At 48.2% G+C, this 25449-nt stretch overlaps 1 protein-coding gene across 1 annotated transcript in view; it reads left to right on the top strand.

The window, feature by feature from the left end:
* Positions 1–24618, top strand: part of ADAMTS16 (ADAM metallopeptidase with thrombospondin type 1 motif 16) — an 83183-nt gene extending 58565 nt beyond the window's left edge. The window contains exons 18-23 of the mRNA XM_033154314.1: positions 5898–6024; positions 13750–13951; positions 15735–15929; positions 19080–19298; positions 23234–23381; positions 24412–24618. Of these exons, the coding sequence (XP_033010205.1) occupies positions 5898–6024; positions 13750–13951; positions 15735–15929; positions 19080–19298; positions 23234–23381; positions 24412–24527 (1007 nt within the window). The 3' untranslated portion in view covers positions 24528–24618. The remainder of the gene's footprint in view (positions 1–5897; positions 6025–13749; positions 13952–15734; positions 15930–19079; positions 19299–23233; positions 23382–24411) is intronic.
* Positions 24619–25449: the final 831 nt, after the last annotated feature.

The following is a 25449-nucleotide window of genomic DNA, read 5'->3' as shown; positions in this document are numbered from 1 at the left end:
GTGGGAACCATCAAGCACATAGACATCCACTGCTTTGTACACACATCCAGTGGCTGAGCTGCATGCTCCGGCACCGGGAGTGGAGAGAAGGCGGGGGCATGGCTGGTGCGCATCCCAGGGGGCATGGCACGGTGCCTGTGGGGGGCATGGCACCTGGAACAGTTGGGGGTGCTGTGGTGTGCGTCCGGGGTGGTGGCCGCGATGGTACCCCCCTCCCCAATGGTGCCGGGGGCTGTGCGCTCCCCCCGCCCCCCCATTCCTCCACCAGTGCACACATCCATGGTGAGACATGTATAGGTTGCCAAATATTTAAAAGGGTAAAGGACCCCTGACAGTTAAGTCCAGTCGCAAACGACTCTGGGGTTGCGGCGCTCATCTCGCTTTACAGGCCGAGGGAGCCGGCGTTTGTCTGCAGACAGTTTTTCCGGGTCATGTGGCCAGCATGACTTAAGCCACTTCTGGCAAAACCAGAACTGCGCACCGAAACGCCGTTTACCTTCCCGCCGGAGTGGTACCTATTTATTTACCAGTGTGGTGTAGTGGTTAAGAGTGGTAGACTCGTAATCTGGGGAACCGGGTTCACGTCTCCACTCCCCCACATGCAGCTGCTGGGTGACCTTGGGCTAGTCACACTTCTTTGAAGTCTCTCAGCCCCACTCACCTCACAGAGTGTGTGTTGTGGGGGAGGAAGGGAAAGGAGAATGTTAGCCGCTTTGAGACTCCTTCGGGTAGCGAAAAGCAGGATATCAAATTCAAACTCTTCTTCTTCTTCTTCTTCTTCTTCTACTCACACTTCGACATGCTTTTGAACTGCTAGGTTGGCAGGAGCTGGGACTGAGAAATGGGAGCTCACCCCGTCGCAGGGATTCGAACTGCCGACCTTCCGATTGGCAAGCCCTAGGCTCTGTGGTTTAGACCACAGCACCACCTGCGTCCCGTTGCCAGATACTTAGCTGTCGTCTAATTTCCCATGGGTCACTTTGTTGTTGACAGCAGCGATTTAAGGTTCATTTCTTCTGCTTTGGGGGGGTGTTGCGAGGGGTGTCTGTTTCACTTTGCAAAACTCCTCTCAGACCATCTCGGTGCAATGAGCTGCTAGCCCTCAGGGAACAATCCCAATCCCTTGAGACCAACGTAGCTGCTTTGGAGAAGATGAGAGCCAGAGAGGTCGGTTGGCAAGGCCTTTGGAGATACGATAGCAGCATCCTGCTCCCAAGGTGACAACTTCCCCGCTGTCATATGAAATGAGGATCTTGGAGTAGGTCAGGGCCACTCTGAGGAAAAGGGGAACAATATTTTAGAAGAGACCCATTCCTTGTGGGACAAACCTGATACCTTCTATGGAGGATCCCCCAGCAGCGAGAGGGATCCTGGTAGTGCCAAGGTGTGATCATTATATGGGCATAAACCACTGGGTTTGTGAAGGTGTGTGGATTACCTCCTGGTGACTCGCCTGCCTGGTGCAAAGTTTGTGGGTGTCACACAAATAATCTAAATAGAAATGAAGAGGAGTCCAGGGTCATGGTACATGCTGGCATCTGTGGCCTGAGGAAATGTAGTTGTGTGGCCCTGGAAACTAAATTTAGGTTGCTACATAAGAGGTTACCCAGGACCTTCAAAGGTAACTTTCTCTGAAATGCTAACTGTCCCCTTGCCAGCTAGACAGGAAGAGCCAAGAAGATGGTGCCATGATAGCAATACAAAGAGGCCAGAAAAACCATGTCTGGCAATTTGGAGAGAAATGCCGTGTATAGATGTTTATATGCTAATGCTTGAAGCTGGTGTTCTGAAGTGTTTTAGAGGAGAGATTCCACCCCAAATTTCATAAAGTGGACGGCGGTGGCATGATCATGACAAACGACAATGCAAAATCCCTGTGATTTTCTAAGTTAACTGAGTTGCAAACGGGTTTTCTCTTTCCTGGAAACAACGTGGAAAATGATTTGTAAGTTTCTGCTTGGTGCCACTAAATTTCAAGAAGTGGGTTGTACATCACGTGAAAGATCACATAAAACATGAGAATTAACGAGTGAGGAAATGTCGGGAAGACAGACATCTGTTTTATCTGTGCAGATGAAAAGGCTGTGGTTGCCTTCCCTCCCAAGTGCTTGCTTCTCAAAACAATTTGGAGTAATTCCCTCTTTGCTGGAACTATCCTCTTTGCTGTCACTGTTATCATTTAAGCCTCTGAACTTCTTGCTCATTAATTGTGCAGACAGCATGTGACGGGCAAGTCTATAAAATGCATGACCAGTTTGTCTGGAGGCGCAGCAAGCCACACATTGTGTAACAAACAAAAATAGCCGAGCTCAGCACATGAGGCAGACTGCGGAGGCAGCGAGGCCTGATAATAGAAGGGGAATAAATTGTGGAATAGAATCCTTCCAACACTGGGTGAAGGGTTAAGTCGCCTCACACGCCGCCTTTTATTGGTAGTCTTGAAAGGAATTTACGTCCTTCTGTTTTCTTTGTGTCGGGAGAAAGCAAGTTCATGCAAAGTGCTGCGAGGTAACAAAAGTACGCTGGCAAGTAGATCTGTGAGGGGAAGTGGGGGGAAAGATACAGTAGGAAAGGAGCTGGTCTCTGCTTGTCTACAGGTGATTCTTTGAAACATTTCCTTGACTGTGTTCATGGGACTTTGCCTTTTGTAGAGGATTCCCAATCACGTGTCTGAGCAAGCAACGTGTGGTGTGTTCTTGAGGTACTAAATAAACCTTGAGAGGCACTGCCACCTTGCCAACCCCCCACAGATAAGTGTCGGTGACAGCAGGGGAGAAAGAAGGTGCAAGGCCAAAGGGGGTTATTGGGGAAAGCATCAACCATAGGTTAGCAGGATGTTCTTCCCACCCTCTATTTTGTTGTTGTTCAGTCGTTCAGTCATGTCCGACTCTTCGTGACCCCATGGACCAGAGCACGCCAGGCACCCCTATCCTTCACTGCCTCTCGCAGTTTGGCCAAACTCATGCCAGTCGCTTCGAGAACACTGTCCAACCATCTCATCCTCTGTCGTCCCCTTCTCCTTGTGCCCTCCATCTTTCCCAACATCAGGGTCTTTTCCAGGGAGTCTTCTCTTCTCATGAGGTGGCCAAAGTACTGGAGCCTCAACTTCAGGATCTGTCCTTCTAGTGAGCACTCAGGGCTGATTTCTTTAAGGATGGATAGGTTTGATCTTCTTGCAGTCCATGGGACTCTCAAGAGTCTCCTCCAGCACCATAATTCAAAAGCATCAATTCTTCGGCGATCACTATAGACCACCCTCTATATTGGCCTGAAATGATGCCATTGATCTAGGGCAGGCATAGGCAACCTTCGGCTCTCCAGATGTTTTGGCCTACAACTCCCATGATCCCTAGCTAACAGGACCAGTGGTCATGGATGATGGGAAATGTAGTCCAAAACATCTGGAGAGCCGAAGGTTGCCTATGCCTGATCTAGGGCAAGGCCTCCTTATGAAGAACAATGGGGGGGCGTAAATGGAGCAAATGTTTAAGTCCAGTGCGCACAGGGCCAAACTGCACATTCCTTTTGCAGATATTATATGTCCATGACTGCACCGTGTAGCCCTGTGAATATAAGGCATTGCTTGCATGTGTCCTCTCCACCACATGTAAGACTGTTGAGCTTTGAGGTGGACAGCTGTACCCATTGGAAGGTTTGGGTGCAGTGCTGCTCTGCCATTGTACATGACCACACAACCCTTCCTCAGACCTGACCTCCATACGATGTTGGACTACAAACCCCACCATCCCTGACCACTGGCCATGTGGGCTGGCCATGATGGGGATTGTAGTCCTACCGCATCAAGGTTAAGGAAGGCTTCTCTGCACACTTAGAGCTTTGACCGAGCCTTCTGGGAATGATGCCATAACACAAAAGGCATGCAGTGACTATCAAACACACTGTGTGGAACACGCTTGCAGTCCAAGCAGCCACCACACAACTATTTGTGTGAACTAGACCGTTCCCATTATATAGGCACCATCACGGCAATCTTGATCACTGTAGCTCTATTTCTGCGTAAGCAAATAAGACTGAAGTGTGAGCAGGTGCCCCCTGTCCTGTCCTGTTGTCCCTCTGTGTGGATTGATTTTGCCTCTTGTTGCATTGTGCTACCTTCTTGGAGAATTTTTAAAATTCATTTAGGAATTGGTTGCATTCTTAGTTTGCTACAGTTTTCTGCTGGCGTTCTGTTGACAGTGCACATATGTGCATTGATTTTAAAACCCTGTGCAAAAAGTATTGTTGATGTGGTCATGCAATTACATGAAGATTCGTTGTTGTCATGTGATCTAATCAATGCCCATATACACTCCTGAGCTTCAGCAAACTGCGTACATGGTCTGAAAATTTAAAATAAAGATTGGTGGACGGAATCTGTAGATTTGGAACTATTCTCTAGGGCAGTGGTGGTGAACCTTGGCACTCAAGATGTTTTGGGACTACAACTCCCATCATCCCTGACCACTGGTCCTGATAGCGAGGGATGATGGGAGTTGTAGTTCCAAAACATCTGGAGTGCCAAGGTTCTCCACCACTGCTCTAGGGTCATCTACCCCAACTCCTTGCAATGCAGGAATCTCAACTAAAGCATTGGTGACAGGTGGCCACCCAGTCTTTCCTTAAAAAGCTCCAATGATGGAGAGTCCTCCACCTTCTGAGGGAGACTGTTCCACTGTTGAACAGCTCTTACCATCAGAAAGTTCTTCCTGGTGCTTAGTCGGAATCTCCTTTCTTGTACCTACGGGACCGCCTCTCCTGGTATGCCCCACGGAGGACCTTAAGGTCCACAAATAACAACACTGGAGGTCCCGAGCCGCAAGGTGGTTAGATTGGTCTCAACTAGGGCCAGGGCCTTCTCAGTACTGGCCCCGACTTGGTGGAACGCTCTGTCACAAGAGACCAGGGCCCTGCGGGATTTGATATCTTTCCGCATGGCCTGCAAGACAGAGCTGTTCTGCCTGGCCTTTGGTTCGGACTCAGTCTGACCCTTATGTTTCCCTCCCCTTATGGTTTCGATTTATGGGCTACTACTAAAATGAGGCTGCATTTTAAATTGTATTTTAACCCGTATTTTAATTAACTGTTTTTCTTTTTCTTTTACGTTTGATTGTAATTTCATTGGTGTTAGCTGCCCTGAGGCCCAGTTCTGACCGGGGGAGGGTGGGGTATAAATTATTATTATTATTATTATTATTATTATTAACCATTGATTCAGGTCCTACCCTCCATAGCAGAAGAAAACAATCTTGCCGCATGTCTAGCTACTTCAGAATCCCCAAATCCAGAGACAAATTTGGATGAGGAGAATTTTGTAATTATTCCTAAATAGACTACTCTAAGAGAACACTTATTCTCTTATGCAAAAATCCAAAGCATTTCCCTGATCTGGTCTTTGAAATGTGGTAACGTACATCCCTGTGAATGGAAAGGAAGCCAGGTGTTCTGGAACCCTCTCCCCAAAAGCTTAGTTTTATGCAGCTGTACGCCACAAAATCTCTTAACCTCTTCGCTAAAATAACCACGATTTAGGTTTAGATCCAGGTTATGTCCGTAAGAGAAGAGCCATGGGTGGGAACGAGAGGGAAAGAAAGAGGGACTGCAGAAGGGGAAGAGAACAACTGTGGAATAAGTATTAGAGGGAAATCTTATATATGATTACCGGAGCTGCTCTGAGATAATCAGTCATGTAATTAGCAAATACCTAAGGAAAACACCAGACTTGTTTATTTGAGCTGGGCACCCGAACCACAGGAGGCAATCAGAAAAAACGAGATTGCTATTTACATTGGGTTATGTAAGACGTACACGGTGGATTTGAGATAACCAAGAGATTGGGTTTCGGATGCATTCAGCTGTTTGTAACTTGGTACTAGCCACCTGTGTTCTTTTGTATGCAGGTCAAATGGTCACGAAAGCAAGTTGCTACAAAGACGTGAAGGTACAGGTGGATCCTTCTTTCTGCAACCCCAAGACTCAACCAGCTCCTGGAATTGTTCCTTGCAAAATGGCAGCTTGCCCTCCCAGGTAATAAAAAACCCATCGCAAATTGTGTGTTTCCTCTTGGTGCATGCATTGATTTAAAAATGTTTGCAACCAGGGCCATCTTGAGCATATCCGGCGCCATGGTGCAAAGATCCCTCCAGCGCTGGCGCCCTCGGCAACTCCGAAACAAGGGAGGGGACGGTGGAAAATGTCCTCTGCCTCCCCCAATGCCCTGATCCTCGGCGTGGTGGCAGTGATCAAGCAGGAAAACATGCGAACCACTAAGACCAATGGGAAAGATGGCTCTGTTTGCAACACAACTTTTTGATGAAAAGTTTCCGAGGCTTTTCCAGGGAATGTTATTGAGGTTTTGTTCAATCTGCATTGGCTTCCAGTTCATTTCTGGATAAAAATCCGAGTCTCTAGTCACTGGTTATAAAGCCCTAACCTGTACCGAGAAACCAGGGGATTTGAAGGGCTGCCTTCTCTGACTGTCGGGAACTGCACAGGTTAGGACCAGAAAATGTTGGCCCTGTGTACGGCTGCCCTGTCCTCCTCTGACGCTGTAGACAAATTTCCAGAAGTGCTGCGGCGGGAGGAGGAAGAGGAGTAGTGATGTACAGGGTCCAGGTAAGTTTCCTTCCATTTTTTGACCCTGCGCTCTGGTGTGAGCCAGCTGTCTCAAGCCACAGCACAAAACCAAAAAAAAAAAAAAAATCCAGAGCACAGGAGCTAAAATGGGACAGCTGGGGTGACTTCTGTCCATCCAGGATGTCCCAGTTAAATCGGGACACTTGGGGTATGCAATTACCTGCTATGGAGCAATAAAATAAGCCCTCCAGGTGTTGCCGACTTTAGGTACCATCAGCCCTGGGAAACATGGGGCATCATGGGAATTGTAGTCTATAATATCTGGAGAGCACCATGCTGGCTAGACCTTTGACAGAGAGGGGTTGCCAAGGGGCTGTGCTTTGTGCTCTCTGTGTCTTTCAGTGCTCAGAGGTGACTTTTCACATGACAAATACGACTTCTCGTCAGGATCTTAGTTGTGTTAGAGCATAAAGGAGGGGGGGAAACGTTGAATACTGGAGATAGATAGATAGATAGATAGATAGATAGATAGATAGGTAGGTAGATAGATAGATAGATATGACACTCAGGTTTCCATGCCTCTTATTAAATATAACAACCAAGCTCTCATTAGGGATCCTGCAAGAAAAGGGAATGCAGTCCAGAGTAAAATATCCTGCAGAAAAAAAGTCTCTACCGAGAATTGCAGTTTCAGATAGAAGCATACTGTTTTTTTTAATTTTTAGGCACTCCAGCAGTTTGAGGACACTTCTAATTTCATTGATCCTGAATCATCGTAGTGAAATAGTTATTTAATCACAGCACATGTTAAAAATGGACAAGCAGTTATATCATGGCTCTGTGCGCACATATAGTGCCTTACATCATTTATGTGCACTCTCTCGAGTTAAAAGAGACATCGCATTGCCGTCTGAACCTTCCAGACATCATTTCTGGGTTCTACATGGGATATTTTAGAATTCATGGCTGCAAGCCCTGAAAGGGTTTGGCTGCAGTCCCAGATTTGAGCATTTAAGCCAGCTGAGCTAGCTCATGAAGTCTATAAATATTAGGCTTACACCAGAGCAAAGCTTAAGCCGGTTGTTAAATTGCTGAGCACAATCAAAACTTGTGCAGCGTAAAACATTTATGTAAAGTTCTTCTGACGGGTAACAGAAGATGATGATACAATTCCAGTTAACTCCAATTTAGTCCTTATTTATCATTATTATTTATTGATTTGATTTCTCGGGGTCTGAGGAAACGCGCTCACTTCATTTGGTCTAACAGGAAGTGATGGCAAGCTGTAGAGCAGGGGATGGCAATTTACACATTTACACAGTACCAGTAAGCTATCATTTGGCCATGGGCTTATCCAAACTTAGCTTTCCTCTGCTCCTTCCAAGCACAGTCCACATGTTAAAACCCCGTGTCCAAGTACCTTTTCTTTCTTTCTTTCTTTCTTTCTTTCTTTCTTTCTTTTTTTTGCTTGGTAGGTTTCCCTGTGAAAGCCCGTTGCGTGTTGAGGTCCCCAAACCACCCCTCAAATGAAACACACTTCACACAGAGATTTAAGTTTAAGGTTTTTGGCATGATTTTTGGCCACAACTTTATTTTAAAATACAAAATATGTGAGTGGTTGCTTAGGCATTGGTTCAGACTATCTGTCCCACTGGGGACAGAACTGACATCCACCTGCCCGTGGAAGTCAGTAAAGGGAACACACTTTGGAGAGAGAATGGGAGCCGGGGGTCTGGCCCTCGCCTCTCCCCTAATGTTCCCAGGGGCTCTTGCGTGGCCCTAGCCCCTGACCAGGGGATACGGACAAAAGCATGGCGAGCCCCTGGATTCCTTTAACAGAATTCCCCGCGCAGCAGCAGCATTGGAGAGGCAGCCACTGTCAATCTTTACTCCTCCACCAACCAATTAATAAGCAATTCCTAACCGCCAACCTTACAAGTTGTGATGATTTGCTACGCAGTAGGCGAAAACCAGATGGCACCAGCAAATCAGCCAAATGGAAAAATTCCTACCAGGCCCCTGCCCCAAAAGCAGACGACCCCATGACAGGCATAGCAAGGTCATACGCAGAAGCCTAGTAAAGGGAGGGAGGGCAGGTGATCCGATGCACGCAGCGAAGAGGAAGCTCACGCTGCATGCAAAGACATATATAAGCTCTGGGCTGTCCATCGGCAATTGCAACATAGAAATCTCCCTGACGATGCCCAGAGCCCAATCACAGCAGTGGCCATTTATACGATCCCGCCCAGCAACAGATGGGTGACTTGCTGGCCCCCACCGCAACACGTGCTCTCCATGAAGGAGAACCCGCTTTCTTTAAAACTGAACTGGAGCAAATGGCAATCCGTGAAAAAGCTGGATGGACATTTGCTTCCACTGAGCGCTAAAGAGCGGGTTATCATGAGGAAAGCTTGGAGCAAACAATAAAAGTTTAATGCTTGGATAGAAGAAGAGTTTGGATTTGATATCCCGCTTTATCACTACCCGAAGGAGTCTCAAAGCGGCTAACATTCTCCTTTCCCTTCCTCCCCCACAACAAACACTCTGTGAGGTGAGTGGGGCTGAGAGACTTCAGAGAAGTGTGACTAGCCCGAGGTCACCCAGCAGCTGCATGTGGAGGAGGGGAGACGCGAACCCGGTTCCCCAGATAACGAGTCTACCGCTCTTAACCACTACACCACACTGGCTCTCCAGTGAGAGAGAGCTGGATAGAGAGCTTTTAAGCACCAACCTGTGCTTAAAGGTACCTGTGGATAAGCCCTTGCAGTGATATTCAAACTAGGCCACTAACAGCAATGTTAGGTACGGATTGAAACAAGGTGCTCTGTGGGCGTGCGACAGAGATGGCCCCATCGTCCCCCCTGACATGACCATGACCTGAGCTGGCATAGTTAATAGCAGTGAATGAGAGGGAATTTTTAACAGGAAATGATTGCCAGGGACCCTTTCTCATGTGACCTTTTCGGCACGAGAGCCCTTTATGGAATGGTTCTTCCCCATGCAACAAAAGTAATCTTTAAAAAGAAAGAGAACACACTGCACCATATAAAAGGAGCTCATCCTGCAACTCCTCTCCAAGCTGCTGTTGCCCATTGTGGAAACTGCAGGTCAAGTCGTCCCATGCATGCTTATTCAGAAGCAAGTTCCACTGAGTCCATGGGCCTTATTCCCAAGTAAGTGCAGACAGCAGGGCCGGGGATCTTTACCAGCTCTGCATTCTCCCCTGGTGGTAATAATAATAATAATAATAATAATAATAATAATAATAACAACAACAACAACAACAACAACAACAACAACCCGTCCATCTGGCTTGGTTTCCCCTGCCACTCTCGGCAGCTCCCAACAGAATATTAAAAACACGACAACACATCAAATATTAAAAACTTCCCTGTCAGGGCTGCCTTCAGATGTCTTCTAAAAGTCAGGTAGTTGTTTATTTCCTTGACATCTGATGGGAGGACGTTCCACAGAGCGGGCGACACCACCGAGAAGGCCCTCTGCCTAGTTCCCTGCAACCTCACTTCTCGCAGGGAGCGAACCGCCAATATACCCAGTGTTCTCTGAGTGGTACAGGAAGGAGAAAAACTACGGTGGTCTGCACAGTGCAAAGAAGGGACTGGACGACACTCCAAGTAGAACCAAGTGGTTGCAGAGTTTATAGGCTATGCCAATGAAGCTGTAGGTAGTTGGGGAGGGTCACACTTTTGAAGAGCCAGTGTGGTGTAGTGGTTAAAAGCAGTAGACTCATTATCTGGGGAACCGGGTTCGTGTCTCCGCTCCTCCACATGCAGCTGCTGGGTGACCTTGGGCTAGTCACGCTTCTCTGAAGTCTCTCAGCCCCACTCACCTCACAGAGTGCTTGTTGTGGGGGAGGAAGGGAAAGGAGAATGTTAGCCGCTTTGAGACTCCTTCAGGTAGTGAAAAGCGGGATATCAAATCCAAACTCTTCTTCTTCTTCTTCTTCTTCTTTGAAGGCGCCCCCATATAGAAAAACAGGATTTTCTCATAGACATAGAGAGGAGGCTACTGAGATAGCTGTAAAAGTGATTTCTGTGCTCAGCCCTTCTTTCACTTGATTTCTTGCTCCTGTTTTCATAAATATCAGCAGAACCAAAGCCATCTATTCAAGGCAGGGTTTGAGGACAGAATGATGAAGACAGAGGAAAAAAAGATCTCTTGACTTTGACTTGGTGAAATTAACAGCCCTGAAACTAAGTCCTAGTTCAGGATTTGTGTCCAGTAACAGTTTGGTGTTACATGCTTCACGGAATAATATACTTATTATTATTATTATTATTTTTATTTTTATTTTTATTATTATTATTATTATTATTATTATTATTATTATTATTATTATATTCTTTATGGGAATTATTAATAATAATGATTTTCTTATTTGTCCCCCGCCCATGTGACTGAGTTCCCCAGCACACAGGGCCGGCGCGTCTATTTAGGCGAACTAGGCAATTGCCTAGGGCGCCCAAATGGAGGGGGCGCTGGCCAGGCTTGGGTGGGATGGGCTAGCCAGCCCTGTCTCGTCCATTGGGGCTGGTGGTGCGGCGCGCCAGGGCACCGCCCCCCCAGGGACGCCCCTGCGGGCCTGCCGGCATACCAGGCGCCCCCTCCCCAACCCGCCCCCACGGGCGGATGGGCACTCGTGCGCCGGCAGCAGAGCCGCTGCCGCCCATGCTGCTCCCAGGCGGGCTATGAGCCGGCCGCCCAGCCCCGTCTTCGAGCGCAGCGAGCAGGGGGAGGCACGCGGCCCCACCGGCGGACTCCCCCAACCCCCACACGCGGCCGGGTGCTTGCGGGGCGGGCGGTGGGACAGGCTACAGCGGAGAAACTGCTGCTTGCCTCTCCACCACCCCCACCTCCCGCTAAAGCAGGCTTTGGCGAGGGGGCGGCAGAAGGTGGTTCGCCTAGGGCGCAAGAAGCCCTAGTGCTGGTCCTGCCAGCACAAAACATTCACAAGCATAGTACACGCACAGTTTCACCTTGGAGTGAAGTGTTGTGCATTCATGGTTTAGGCAACAAGTTTTGAAGGGGGGGGGAGAAAGAGAGAGAGAGAGAGAGAGAGAGAGAGAGAGAGAGAGAGAGCTGTGAAGTAGAACATCCCAGAAGTGTTGACGGGAATGTTTTAGGTCACTTGCAGAGGACTTGGGTTACTGCTCCAGGTTTCTCTCTTTCCGCACTCTTTGCCAATCAGCTGTCATCATCTGCCGGTCTTTTCCATGCCAAGGTCTGATATCGGGCAGTAATCTTGGGGGAAGAGAGAAAAGCACGAGCAGATTCCCAAGGCTGCCTGAAGTCCGCTCCTAAGGTCAATGACTAGAACATCTGTTCAAACAGCAGAACAAGGGAAATTGTGACCACGGATTGTCCTATGATTTTTGTCTGCATTTCACTACTGGTTCCTAGATACAGTGGCAGAAGCGGAACATGTGCGTGGCTGTTAAATACAGCAAAACACAAGGGTGGAGGAGTCTAAACAAGCTGGGCTTACCAATATGCGATGATGGATTGAGGGGGAGTCCCCATCACACTGAATTATTTCTCTCATAGCAGCGCTGAGATGCAGGAGGGTGCATGATGTAATCTGCACCTTTCTTCTAGAATGCTGTATTTTGAAATGTGCAATAAAAAAACAAAACAACATTTGACAATTGTTGTTTTTCAAAGCATATCATGAATCAGGCAGGAGGGAGGAAGTGTTATTCTTTCTGCTACTGATTTGCAAAGAGCCATCCAGCAAATTTATGACTTAAGGTGAGACTGAAGCAGGAATGCCTTGGCTCACAGCTTATACTCTTAACTGTGCATGCCATTTCTCCCTCAAACTGGACTTTCCTCAATTGGTATGTCTCCCTTGATCGTAAGGTCACTATAAAAGATAGCACTCCCGCTATTTTTAATGTGGTTGTTCTATTAAAATATTTGGATCCCACTTTTCTGAGGGGTCAATTATCTCAAGAACTGGAAGGAATTTTTAATTTACAACACACACTTCAGTAGTTAAGATTGTCAGAATGAGAGGTGTGGGAAACAGTGTTTTTCAGTGTTGAGGTTTGATTGATAGTGCAGAACAGTTGGGGGGCTGTGCCCCCCCCCCCGATTGCTTGCTGCACACCACTCACCCCATCACCAAATATATCTGGTGTAATTGTTATACAAGCAAAATCCAAACAGAATCTATGGCTGTACCGGATGCTCCAAACATTTCCTCTACCCGCTGAATTTCCTAGAGGACGCTTGTCTGAGTTCTGCTTAACCTCCTGTGATGAGGATAACATTAAATAGCTTTGAGATCTTTGGAGGAGATCCTGAATGGAAATATGGTGCATAGAAATGAGTCGAATGCCATTCACATTGGCTTAGAACAGGGGTGGAGAATCTCAGACCTGGCTACTGAATGTGGACCTTCAGTCCTCTCTCTGGCCCTCAGGATGCTCCCTGGGCTGCACTGCGGCTGCTCCACATCCATCTTGAGCTCATTTGCCTGTCTGTTGTTGTTTAGTCGTTTAGTCATGTCCGACTCTTCGTGACCCCATGGACCAGAGGACACCAGGCACTCCTGTCTTCCACCGCCTCCAGCAGTTTGGTCAAACTCATGTTGGTAGCTTCGAGAACACTGTCCAACCATCTTGTCCTCTGTTGTCCCCTTCTCCTTGTGCCCTCCATCTTTCCCAACATCAGGGTCTTTTCCAGGGAGTCTTCTCTTCTCATGAGGTGGCCAAAGTATTGGAGCCTCAGCTTCAGGATCTGTCCTTCCAGTGAGCACTCAGGGCTGATTTCCTTCGGAATGGATAGGTTTGATCTTCTTGCAGTCCACGGGACTCTCAAGAGTCTCCTCCAGCACCATAATTCGAAAGCATCAATTCTTCGGCGATCGGCGATGCCTGGATTTGAGGGTCAAAAGATGAGTGTGTGTGTGTGTGTGTGTGTGTGTGTGTGTAAATGCCTGAATTTTGGGTGGTTGCACTGTGCCTTCCAAAGATAAGAGTCCCACCCATTTTTTCATCACCACTTTATGCCTTTGGCTGCGTCCACCATTGGCGGGTGTCTCAAAAGTTTGCCCATGCCGGAACATGGGTGTAAATAGATTCCTTGCCCCTGGTATCATCCCCAAACGTTAAATGCCTTTCTTTGGATCTTTTCTTCCTCCTCCTCGTCTAGCTGGTCTGTCGGCAACTGGAGCGAGTGCAGCTTGACGTGTGGAGCAGGCGAGAGGTACCGCTACGTTCGTTGCATGCAGAGAATTCACTACAAGCCAGAATGGGTGTCAGATTCTCTTTGTCGATTCCCGGCGCCAGCCAACAGGGAACTCTGCAACAACCAAAAATGCCCACCTACCTGGAGTGCTGGGTCCTGGTCTGAGGTAAACAAAATTCACAGGTATCTGAAGAAGTGTGCATGCACACGAAAGCTCATACCAATTACAAACTTAGTTGGTCTCTAAGGTGCTACTGGAAGGATTTTTTGTTTGTTTGTTTGTTTGTTTGTTTCGACTATGGCAGACCCGCATGGCTACCTACTTGTAACTAAAATTTACAGGAGTTTCCATCAAATATTGGAGCTGTTCCGACAAGTCTGCTAACCGTTTTAGGTATGGCGGCGTTGCAGGCAGGGCCGTCTTAAAGGGATCGGTCGCCCTGGCGTGACGATCCCTTGGCGCCCCCAGTGGGCCGCCTCTCCACCCACCTCCCTCCCGCGCTGGCCACCCCTTGGGAGGGGGGGTGGGCGAGCAGGGGATGAGGGGCGTGGCGCTGCAAGCCGCCCGCCCTCCGGAGCCCCAGCTGCAGCGCTGGGAAGGGCGCGCAAAGCCCCGTGCCGCTCCAGCGCCACGCCCCTCATCCCCCGAGGGGTGGCCAGCGTGGGAGGGAGGTGGGCGAGCGGGAGATGAGGGGTGTGGCACTGGAGCGGCGTGGGGCTTTGTGCGCCCTTCCCAGCGCTCCAGCTGGGGCTCCGGAGGGCAGCCGGCTTACAGCTCACCTGCCAGCGTGCGCGCGGGTTGGGGAGGGGGTGCCTGGTATGCCGGCGGGCTCGCGGGGGCGCTCCTGGGGGGCCTGGCGCCCTGGTGCACCGCGCCACCCAGCCCCTATGATGAGACGGCCCTGGTTGCAGGCCAGCAATGCCTTGTGTCACCGGATCCGGAGTGGGGGCTACAGATGCTGGAGGCTCCCCTGCCACCTGGAAGAAGCTTAGAGCTCTCCTTCACCAGCTGGGAATTTGGATCCAAGCCTGCCTGCAAACTGGCCAATGGCAGGCAGGCCGGCAAGCTTGCAGGCAGGACCCTCCTAGTGGGTGGGCTTGAAGGGGCAGGTAGCTCCACTCCCAGGATATTTAAGGTGCCCTGGCCGAGCCCCATCACTAAGAGCTCCCACTATTCACTCATGTGCTCCAGATTGCCTGTTTCCATGTGCAGTCTGATAGGTAAGGTAAAAGATCCCTGGACAGTTAAGTCCAGTCAAAGGCAACTATGGGGTTGCGGCGCTCATCTCGCTTTCAGGCCGAGGGAGGCATTGTTTGTCCACAGACCGCTTTCTGGGCCATGTGGCCAGCAGGACTAAACTGCTTCTGGCACAACAGAACACCGTGACGGAACCCAGAGCACACGGAAACGGCGTTTACCTTCCCACCACAGTGGTACCTATTTATCTACTTGCACTGGTGTGCTTTCAAACTGCTAGGTTGGCAAGAGCTGGGACAGAGCAATGGGAGCTCACCCCATCGCGGGGATTCGAACCACCGGCCTTCCGATCGGCAAGCCCAAGAGGCTCGGTGGTTTAGACCACAGCACCACCCAGTCCAGTAATATGCCTCCAAGTATAAATTAGTCAGGGTGGAGTGTTTAGAATGGCAGCTGTCCTGATTATTTTCTTGCAGACCTTTGACTTCATTCACAGGGTGGTCCTAATGTTCTAAATCTGAGACATTTGTAAGAATAATTTTTCTTAAAATGTTTTTCTAACATGCAGTAATTTTATGGGTGGGTTGTTGTTTTTTTATTGAACTGATTAATGCGCCGGATTTGTAAAAACAAAAAAACAAAAACAGTATCCTACTAACATCTTTCATTATGTCTTGATTCCCTCCCACCCACCTGCAACTTCTGGAAAACATCAACCCCTAAATGTTTGTATTCCGTTCCACTTTCTCAGTGCTCCCGAACATGTGGGAAAGGCTGGAGGAAAAGAGTGGTTTTGTGCAAAAGCTCCAGTTCTACTCCCTGGGCTCAGGTTCTGTCCGATGCTGCCTGTGCCTCAGAACTGAAACCGAAGATGCAGGAAGACTGTCTCCTGAAGCGATGCCACAAACACAGGAAGATCCAGTGGTTTGTGTCCACGTGGACCGAGGTGAGCAAATGGAGAGTGCATCTCTATTCATTACAACTTCTGTCTTGAACGGAATTTCAAACCTGCGCAGAATTTATTTCTAAATACAGTGGTACCTCGGGTTACAGACGCTTCAGGTTACAGACGCTTCAGGTTACAGACTCCGCTAACCCAGAAATAGTACCTCGGGTTAAGAGCTTTGCTTCAGGATGAGAACAGAAATCGCACGGCGACAATGTCGCAGCGGCAGCGGGAGGCCCCATTAGCTAAAGTGGTTGTTGTTGTTGTTCAGTCGTTCAGTCGTGTCCGACTCTTCGTGACCCCATGGACCAGAGCACACCAGGCACGCCTATCCTTCACTGCCTCCCGCAGTTTGGCCAAACTCATGTTAGTAGCTTCGAGAACACTGTCCAACCATCTCATCCTCTGTCGTCCCCTTCTCCTTGTGCCCTCCATCTTTCCCAACATCAGGGTCTTTTCTAGGGAGTCTTCTCTTCTCATGAGGTGGCCAAAGTACTGGAGCCTCAACTTCAGGATCTGTCCTTCTAGTGAGCACTCAGGGCCGATTTCCTTAAGAATGGATAGGTTTGATCTTCTTGCAGTCCATGGGACTCTCAAGAGTCTCCTCCAGCACCATAATTCAAAAGCATCAATTCTTCAGCGATCAGCCTTCTTGATGGTCCAGCTCTCACTTCCGTACATTACTACTGGGAAAACCATAGCTTTAACTATACGGACCTTTGTCGGCAAGGTGAAGTCTTTGCTTTTTAAGATGCTGTCTAGGTTTGTCATTGCTTTTCTCCCAAGTGGTACCTCAGGTTAAGAACAGTTTCAGGTTAAGAACAGACCTCCGGAACGAATTAAGTTCCTAACCCGAGGTACCACTGTATGTGCACTATAGAGCACATGGGTAAGCACATTTCTCTCTCACACACAATTATAACTTATGTGGAAAACAAGGGATTTTTAAAAAATGCTATCTTGTCAGGGGTTCGCAATTGGATTTCCACAGATCTTATCCAAGGAGAAACAGCTGCTGGAAATAGAAATAACACCTTGTCTCTCATATCACTGTGGAAGAGGCAAGCACTGACTATCCATCAAGCAGCAGTTCTGCACAGCACAGATGTGCTTGCGGTACTGATCGTTTGTCTCCTTCAGCAAATACCCAAACTGTGCATGGCAGGTGCGTGCCCTTCAAAAACTGGTTTGTGCGCGTCAGGGAGCTTTAATAAGACACATGTACGCAGATGTTTAAGGATATACACCTGCCATTCACAGCCCTGCGACCAACAGGATTGCTATGCAAACAATGTGAAGCTAGATCAGACCCAAGGTCCATTAGCTGGTTTCCCACAGCAGCCAGCCAGAAGCAAGTCGCAAAGGCAAATTACTATTTTATCAGAAAGTTGCCTTGCGTTCCTTTCAGGGGGAAAGGCGGGGTACGTGGCGGAGGAAACCGCCTGGCTACCTGGGGCGCCAAACCCGAAGGCAACCCCCCCCCCCCAGGGCAGGGTGTTGCTCCGTATCGCGCATGCGTCACGACACACAGCACACGACCAGCGGCTGTTTTCCTTCCCTTTTTTTTTTTAAAGGGCTTTTTTTCAGCGCTCGGCTGCTGTGGCACGGACGCGAGGGGCGGGCCAGCGAGGAGCGGTGTCATGCCAGGCCAGCCAGAAGCGTGACGCCCCTCCTCGCTGGCCCGCCCCTTGGCTCCACGCCGCAGCAGCCAAGCGCTGAAAAAAGCCCTTTAAAAAAAAAGGAAAGCAGGCGCCGGTGGCTGGCCAAGCGAGCAAATAAGCCAGCCACCGCCGAGCAATGTTTTAGGCTCGGCTTTGCGCCGATCGCGGAGGCGGGGCCCTGCCACGAGTGTCACCCCCCGGGCGGTACCTGGGGCGGCCCACCCCCCACCCCTGGGTGGGGTATACATAAATACATCATTATAATCCATGTAACGGCAGCAGTGCACTGTACATTGTAACTCCCTCCAGCAGTGACCCAAAGTGGTGAGTGCAGGCAGTTAGTTATGCCCAGATCCGGCCCACCTATGAGGTGGGGTGAAGCAACCGCCTCAGGCAGCAGAAGCGCAAGAGGCGGCGCCCCTGCCCACCCCACTGTTTCCGCCCCTGCCAGAGAAGCAAACCAGGTAAGGGAGGTGGCAGAGGGGCTTGCTGCTTTTCCCCCACCCCTGGGGCAGAGAGAGACCCGCACCGAAGCCTATGGAATACCCCCCCCCTTCTCCCTGAGACTTATGAGAAGCCTGATAAGAAGCTGCTGCAGGAGGACTGGGAGCAGCTCCTTGGGAGGGGAGTCTCTGGGACTAAAGTGAACCTGTTGGTTTTTTTGCTATTGGGTACTGCGTGTTGTTTAAGTAATCTTGTAGATTTATAGTATTGAAAAGTGGATTTTGGCGTGCTGTTGTGTTACGCTGTTATTTTTTTTGTTTTGCTATCTTATTAGGAAATATTCCCGTATTTTTCCGTGTATAAGACGCCCCCATATATATATATATATATGTCACCCCCTATTTGGGGGGTCTCCGAATTAAGAAAACACCCCTCAGCACTACGAGCCCCAATTTCAAACCTAATTTTTTGGTTAAAAAAAACAAAACCCTAGTCTTATACACGGAAAAATACGGTATATAATATCACAAAACTGTTTTTGTAATGTGTATTTGAAATGCATCCCTGCTTCTTTGCTGTAAGTCACTTTGAGTTTGGGGTGTGTGTGTGTGTGTGTGTGTAAAAGTGGCATACAAATGAATGAATGCATCTTGGTGAAAGCGAGGCATTCCAATGCACAGCGTTTCACCCCAGAGGGATGGTGAATCTTTGCAAAGACTCCTTAAGGAGAAGCTCTTGACGACCCTCACCGCCCTGCTAGGTGCCAGTGTCTTGGCTGCCCCTGGTTATGCCATAGAATGTGGATTGCCGGTTTTAAAATAAAAATCAAAAAAAACTGGGGAGGGGGGAGGTATAGAAGCTAACTTGCTTGAATGCTGATCGGAAGCATTGATAATCATTGAGCAACCAATGTGGAAATATTCTTGTGCTGACTGCAGAGATGCTGATCAGGCCAAAAGCGAAGGTGTAAGAGAGATAGGGGACCTAAACTATTTCATACTAACGCATTGTCACTGTATTCTCTTCCCTCCACCTCCTTTTCTAGTGCTCTGTGACATGTGGGAAGGGAGTGCAGAGGAGGACGCTGAACTGTGCAGAAAAATATGTTTCTGGAAAATACAGAGAACTTGCTCCTAAGAAGTGTTCCCACCTTCAGAAACCAAACATAGACCTGGAAAAATCCTGCATCTTAAATCCATGTCCCAGGCACTCTGCTTATTCACCAGTAAGTCAAGGCAGCTGGTTTTCCTCTTCTTGGTCTCAGGTAAGGATGCCGCTAACTTTGTACCTGTTTTATATTTCACATTAGACCTCCATCCATCATGTTTCTTTCAAACAGCGTCTCTTTTGCCCTGTGTTTATGCTGCTGGCATGGCCTCTTACTTCCAGGTCTGGTCTATGGAGAGAGCTGGCTTGTGTAGTATAGAGACTACAAAATGTGTGGGAAATTGATTGATTGGCAGTAGAGTCGAGGAAGATGAAAGAAAGGCCACATAGCAAAGGGGTTTTGAACACACACACACACAAACACACACACCAGGTGCAATATAAATGTTGTTCATTCTAATGTGTGAATATTTTGTTCCCCTTATTTATTTAGAAGCTAATTGAACAATCCCTATATAGTGTGCATAGAACAATTTGAAACAAATTATCAGTATACAAATAAAATCTGCGAAGTTTAAAATCTGTATGTATCCCTTGTTCACATGTCCAAAAAGGCTCGCCAAAACAAAAATGTTTTCGCAGACATCTAAGATATGTGGACAAGTAAACATGAAAACTGTAATTCTGAAGGGAAAAGATTTTGTTGTTCAGTCGTTCAGTCGTGTCCGACTCTTCGTGACCCCATGGACCAGAGCACGCCAGGCACGCCTATCCTCCACCGCCTCTCGCAGTTTGGCCAAACTCATGCTAGTCGCTTTGAGAACACTGTCCAACCATCTCATCCTCTGTCACCCCCTTCTCCTTGTGCCCTCCATCTTTCCCAACATCAGAGTCTTTTCTAGGGAGTCTTCTCTTCTCATGAGGTGGCCAGAGAGAATGCATTTTATTTGCTTTACGAAGCACTTTGGGCTGTCTCATACCAGCCGCTTATTAAGGTGTCCAGTTATTTTAGTGACATATTCAGAAAAGAACATGGAAGTTGGGCCACCTTTATTCAAAGCTAAAGGTTTGGGTTAAGTCCATGTCCTGTAGAAATAAGCAGCATATTGTTGCAGATCATTATACCTAGGAATTATCAGGGAAGAGTCTATGTGTTTATGACATAGAAACCAGCAAGTCTCCTGCACTTAGCACAGTTTTAGGTTACTTATTAATGGCTTGCTGGTGCTCAGTTGCTTGTAGGCATTTTCACACCATAAGCCATGCTAAGCACTTGAGAGGACTGTAAAGATACAATGGCTTGGTGCCCATGGAGGTTTATTCTTGGATCGGCTGCGCCATTTGGACATCCGTTTTTGAGCTGGCAGTTTAAGTTTATGGAAGTTGCCTTTCATCGGAAGGATGGTCCTTGTCAGGGAACTGCCCTCGGCAGGGCGGGAGGTTTTGCCAGGCGAGACAAGGGCTTGGAGATGCTGCTGAGAGCCCCAGCACGCCTCATGAGTTTCGCTCTGAGGGGAGCACGCCACTTCTGTCGCCCCAGTTGCGCAGAGGGGTCAAAAGGAGACCGGGGAGGCGGCGCTTTGGGGTGCCGAAATTCTTATGTTGGGGTCACAGCCGGAAACCGGCACTCCCGGATTCTGCGAGTGACTAGGACGGTCATGTTCTCTGCACTGTAAATAGTCTGCACCAATAAACTGTTAAAAGACAGTTGAGACTCATGCCTGATTACTCGTGAGCAACCCTAACGCAGACCTGATAGTACTAAAAAAAAAAAAAAAAAAAAAAAAAAAACATTTGGTTTGGAGGAAATGACTATAACATTGCAAAAGAGTGCAGTAGCAACAGTAACATATATCATATTTTGCTCCTGGGTTCTATCTCTTGGTTGCATTCTAGAATGGCCATGAAATGAAGTCCAGCAGGGGCGTTGTATATAAACCGGCTGTCAGGATCTTCCCAAGTGTTGCTCACGAGTAACGACAGAGCCTTCAGTAGCTAAGACTATTTATTGTGCATAACTATTTACAGTGTAGAGCTAGTTCAAAACATGACCGCTCAGTCACTTGCAGAATCCGGAAGTGCCCCTCTCCTGTTTGCCGCCCAACACCAAAGTCTCAGCACCCTAAAACGGCGTCTGCGGTGCCCCCTGAACCCCCGATGCTGTGTTGGCGCCGGAAGCGGCCGTTCTTCCTCAGATCCTCTCTGGCTGGCAGTGCTGGGTCTTTGCCCAGAGTCTCCAAGCCTTCGCAGCTCCCCCTCCCTTGGAGAGAGCTGAGGGGAAACGCTAGAGATCCCTCCTCTTGCAAAGAGCTGCTCTCCCAGTCCTCCTCTCGAGCAGGACCTCCAACCAGCCCCTCCTCTTGAGTAGTCCTCCTGTCTCTCTTTTGCTCGAAGGGAGGACCTCTCTCCCCTTGTTCCTCCCAAGGAATACCCTTGCCCTGGCTCTCCTCCCAAGTAGGGCCTCTCCTCTCCCTCTCCTCTCGAGGAGCCGGGCAAACCCTGACACCAGCACATAGATTTGTGGACTTCCACTTAGCTCTCTGGAGCAAAGCAAGCAGAGGAAGAGAAAGGAAATAACCCCATTCACATTTTAATGCAGATCGACCTCATTCACAATTCCTGAGCCAATATGCAAATTGAACTGCAGTTAGCCTTAAAAAAATTGCAGGCTGCTGTCCAAATAATCGATTAAAGAAGCTTACTGTTGTTGTTGCTGTTGTTTTATTACATTTATATTCTGCCTTTCTTCTTTCGTGGAACTTAAGGTAATATATATCTAGTTCCCAGGCAGTCATCCATCCAGACACTGACCACCATCAGGAAGGTGGTGTCATCATGTGCTTTCAGACCATACCCCTCAGACAAAGTTTCAAGGGGAAAGTGCACGCACAAAAATGTGCACATTAGTGAAAATGACATAAAATTGCATTGTGTTAAAAAAAATTGGAAAAATGCATACATTAGACAAAATTGCATATAAAAATGCATATATTGGGGAACATGTACACATAGCTATGTTCAAATTTTTCATACATACTTTCTTTGGGAGGAGGGGGGAATCACAAACTGATTCAAAAATAGAGTGATCCAAACTTAAGATTGGAAACCGCAAATAACTTGCTGAAACCATCTGATCAGTTTTGCCTTTTCCCTGCCACTTTCCTCTGGAAAACCCACTCTTTAGCACTAAATCAGAACAAACAGCAATCCACAGAAAACCCAATTGCAGTTTGTTCCGATTCAGTGCTAAAGAGCGGGTTTCCCTGGAGGAAAGCCATGGGGCAAACAGGGGTGTGGATAAGCCCATAGTGTTCCTGAAAAAATAGAAGGGAAAGTGTGCAGCTTCCTGGGAAACTTTCACTACCCGTTTTTGAGGTTGATGAATGAATTTCCAAGTTCTGAATGGAGATTTGCATTAGGGGAAACTATGAACTATTGTACATCTTGAAACCCAATTCATCTTAACCTAAGCCCAGTGAGCTCAATGATCTACACCCAAATAAGTGTTTGGGGTTAGTTAGACAAATCAATTAACCCCCCCCCCCTTTTAATAATTTTTTAAAAAGAGGGAATCTTCATTTGAATTGGCAACACATTCCTTGCATGCATTTAAAGCACTCTTATACCACTTTAAACAGGCATGGCTTTCCCCTCAAAAAAAATCTGGGAGCTGTAGTTTGCTACGGGGGCTGTGAGTTGTTAGGAGACCCCTGTCAACTCTTCTTCCCAGAGTTCCCTGTGATTTCCAAACTGTAGCTCTGGCCCTCCAGGTCCAGGGATTGTGGGAACTGTAGCCCAACAAGGACATAAATCACAAAGGGACCAGATAAAGCAGCTGAACGTTCAACCCTATGCCCTTTGCTTTATGTCTGCATTAACAGGTATAGGATTGGGTAGCATGTGAAAGGGCCTAACTGCATATTTGACAGTAATAATCCAAAGTAAACAGGTAGCTGGAATACTGCAGAGATCTCTTGCTGCTGAAATTTGCAGCGATTACACTCTTGTCTTTACCACTCTGTTTACTCGTTGACATTTTCAAAAGGTTTGCATTTTGTTAAACGTGCGGCTGGGCTCTGCTTTCCCTTACAGTGCACAACAACCTGTGGAGGAGGCATGCAAGTCAGGTCAGTTCAATGTCTGGCAAATGGGAGGTCAGCCACTGGATGTCTGCTGCACCAGAAGCCTGTCGCCTCGCAGGCCTGTAACACCAACTTCTGCCCTCTTCCAGAAAAGAAAGGTAAATTCTGTTTCTTTTGTTGCTCTTTTTCCCAACTTCCACTTTTGCATTTAAGGTTTGGACTCGCTGAACAGACCACCTGAGGTTAAGGGGTTGTGAGCCAAGGAACTGACAAATCCACACCTTTCCTGCATCCTGCAGCCAAGTCTTCTCTGGCAAAGTGGCAAACCTGCTTAGGACAACAGCCTCACCTGAGGAGCAGAACTTTGCACGGTGCTGATCTGTGCCATCCAAGCCTCCAGCAGCCGAGCTTTCTCAGGTGGGGCTTGCCCCTCTCAGAACGGCCTCTCCACCTGTAAAGGTTTGGCTGCAGCAGTCTGTGTACCAAGTAAGAAGGCCAGAGGGTCAGCCCCCCCCCCCACCGAATATTTTCAATGAAGGGGCCAGCTCCCTCAAAGTTCTTCAGCAGATGTGCACGCATACTGCAGGGTGTGCTCACGTCATGCGTGCAAGCCGCAGGGCTTTCACACGACACATCAGCATGCCCCGTGGCGTGCATGCATGGGGGCAAGGCGGCGTACGCGGTGATGTCACTAGTTTCAAACTATTCAGTGCTGTGCAGAGCAACATCTGTGAAGAAGAAAGAAAATGATGTCGTGTCACAGCAACACCAAGATTAAAGGTAAAGGTAAAGGGACCCCTGACAATTAAGTCCAGTCGTGAACGACTCTGGGGATGCGGCGCTCATCTCGCTTTACAGGCCGAGGGAGCCGGCGTTTGTCCGCTTCCGCAGACAGTTTTTCTGGGTCATGTGGCCAACATGACTTAAGCCGCTTCTGGCGAAACCAGAGCAGCGCACAGAAACTCTGTTTACCTTCCCGCCAGAGTGGTACCTATTGATCTACTTGCACTGCATGCTTTCGAACCGCTAGGTTGGCAGGAGAACACAAGATTAGTGTGTTTCTACAGCAGGCTCACCGCCAATAATATACTGTATATGTCTGGATTCACCCTGTTTCTTTCAACCATTAGTAGTGTCATATTGTCTAAAGTCATCTCTCTCTCTCTCTCTTGACACTTCTCGTTTCAGATACCTTCTGTAAGGATTACTTTAACTGGTGCCACTTGGTTCCCCAGCACGGTGTTTGCAACCATAGCTTCTACGGCAAACAATGCTGCAGATCTTGTGTAAACTCAAATTTGTAAGGGAGACTTGCTCCTCAGGCAAAGAGCGTAGCTTTTGAGTGCAAACGTTGCTGCGCCTTCTGACTCGGAACTGTGATTGTCGAACACCTGATTCTCAAGAGCAACTTCCATTTGCTCTGAAGCCTACTTCAATTATTCAATGAGCCTGGACACAAAATGTAGTCAATAGCTACCTGGATGAGTGAGGTGTCTCAAATATTTTTCCGTACTGTATTCTGAAGTGATATCCCACCCCACCCCACTACAGTTTTGGGGTAAGCATCCTGTTCTTAAGACGAATGGAGGGAAGGGGTTTTAATGAACAGGGACGTTTTCTGCATTTGAACCGATCCTTCAGAAGCTGGCATCTTCTTTTGAGACGACACCGAAGAGTTCCCTGGAGCGTGGACATCTGAAGCCAGCAACAGAGAGAGAAGTCCGGCCTGAGGGAGGACTTTGGTTCTTTTTACCACCCCTTTGGGCGCAATCCACCAGGGGGTTCTCTTGCATGGACCCCACCAAAATCCGTGGCGGCTGTGCAAAGAGCCCAGAAGCGTTTCCATGGGGCTTATTGTGCAGGGACAGCTTTGCACTGGATTGCGTCCAAGATATTTATTACATTTTACCAGTGTTCTTGCACAGCTCCCGGCCAACTCCAACTCCCAGGTGAGTGTCGCTGTTCACCTGCGGCTCCGTGCCTCATGCCCTAGTGGCAGAATCTATAAACGCCCTATTTAAATGAAGACTGTAACTGATTATAGCAGCTGAAACATACTTGAGGCTCTTTGGCCAATAAATAAACCTGAACTGCTTTAGTTAGATCTGTAGCTTTTCATGGATGAGAGAATCTGGGGGGGGGGGCAGGCAAGGACAAGCCTCAGGGGGTGCCCTTTCCCTCAACGTTTGCCAGATAATAAGATCCTTTACATTTGTTGTTTTCAAA

This window comes from Lacerta agilis, chromosome 7 (genome assembly GCF_009819535.1).
Source record: "Lacerta agilis isolate rLacAgi1 chromosome 7, rLacAgi1.pri, whole genome shotgun sequence".
In the NCBI taxonomy this organism is placed as follows: domain Eukaryota; kingdom Metazoa; phylum Chordata; class Lepidosauria; order Squamata; family Lacertidae; genus Lacerta; species Lacerta agilis.
The sequence above is the reverse complement of the archived record's forward strand: the minus strand, read 5'-3'. Positions and strand labels throughout refer to the sequence as shown.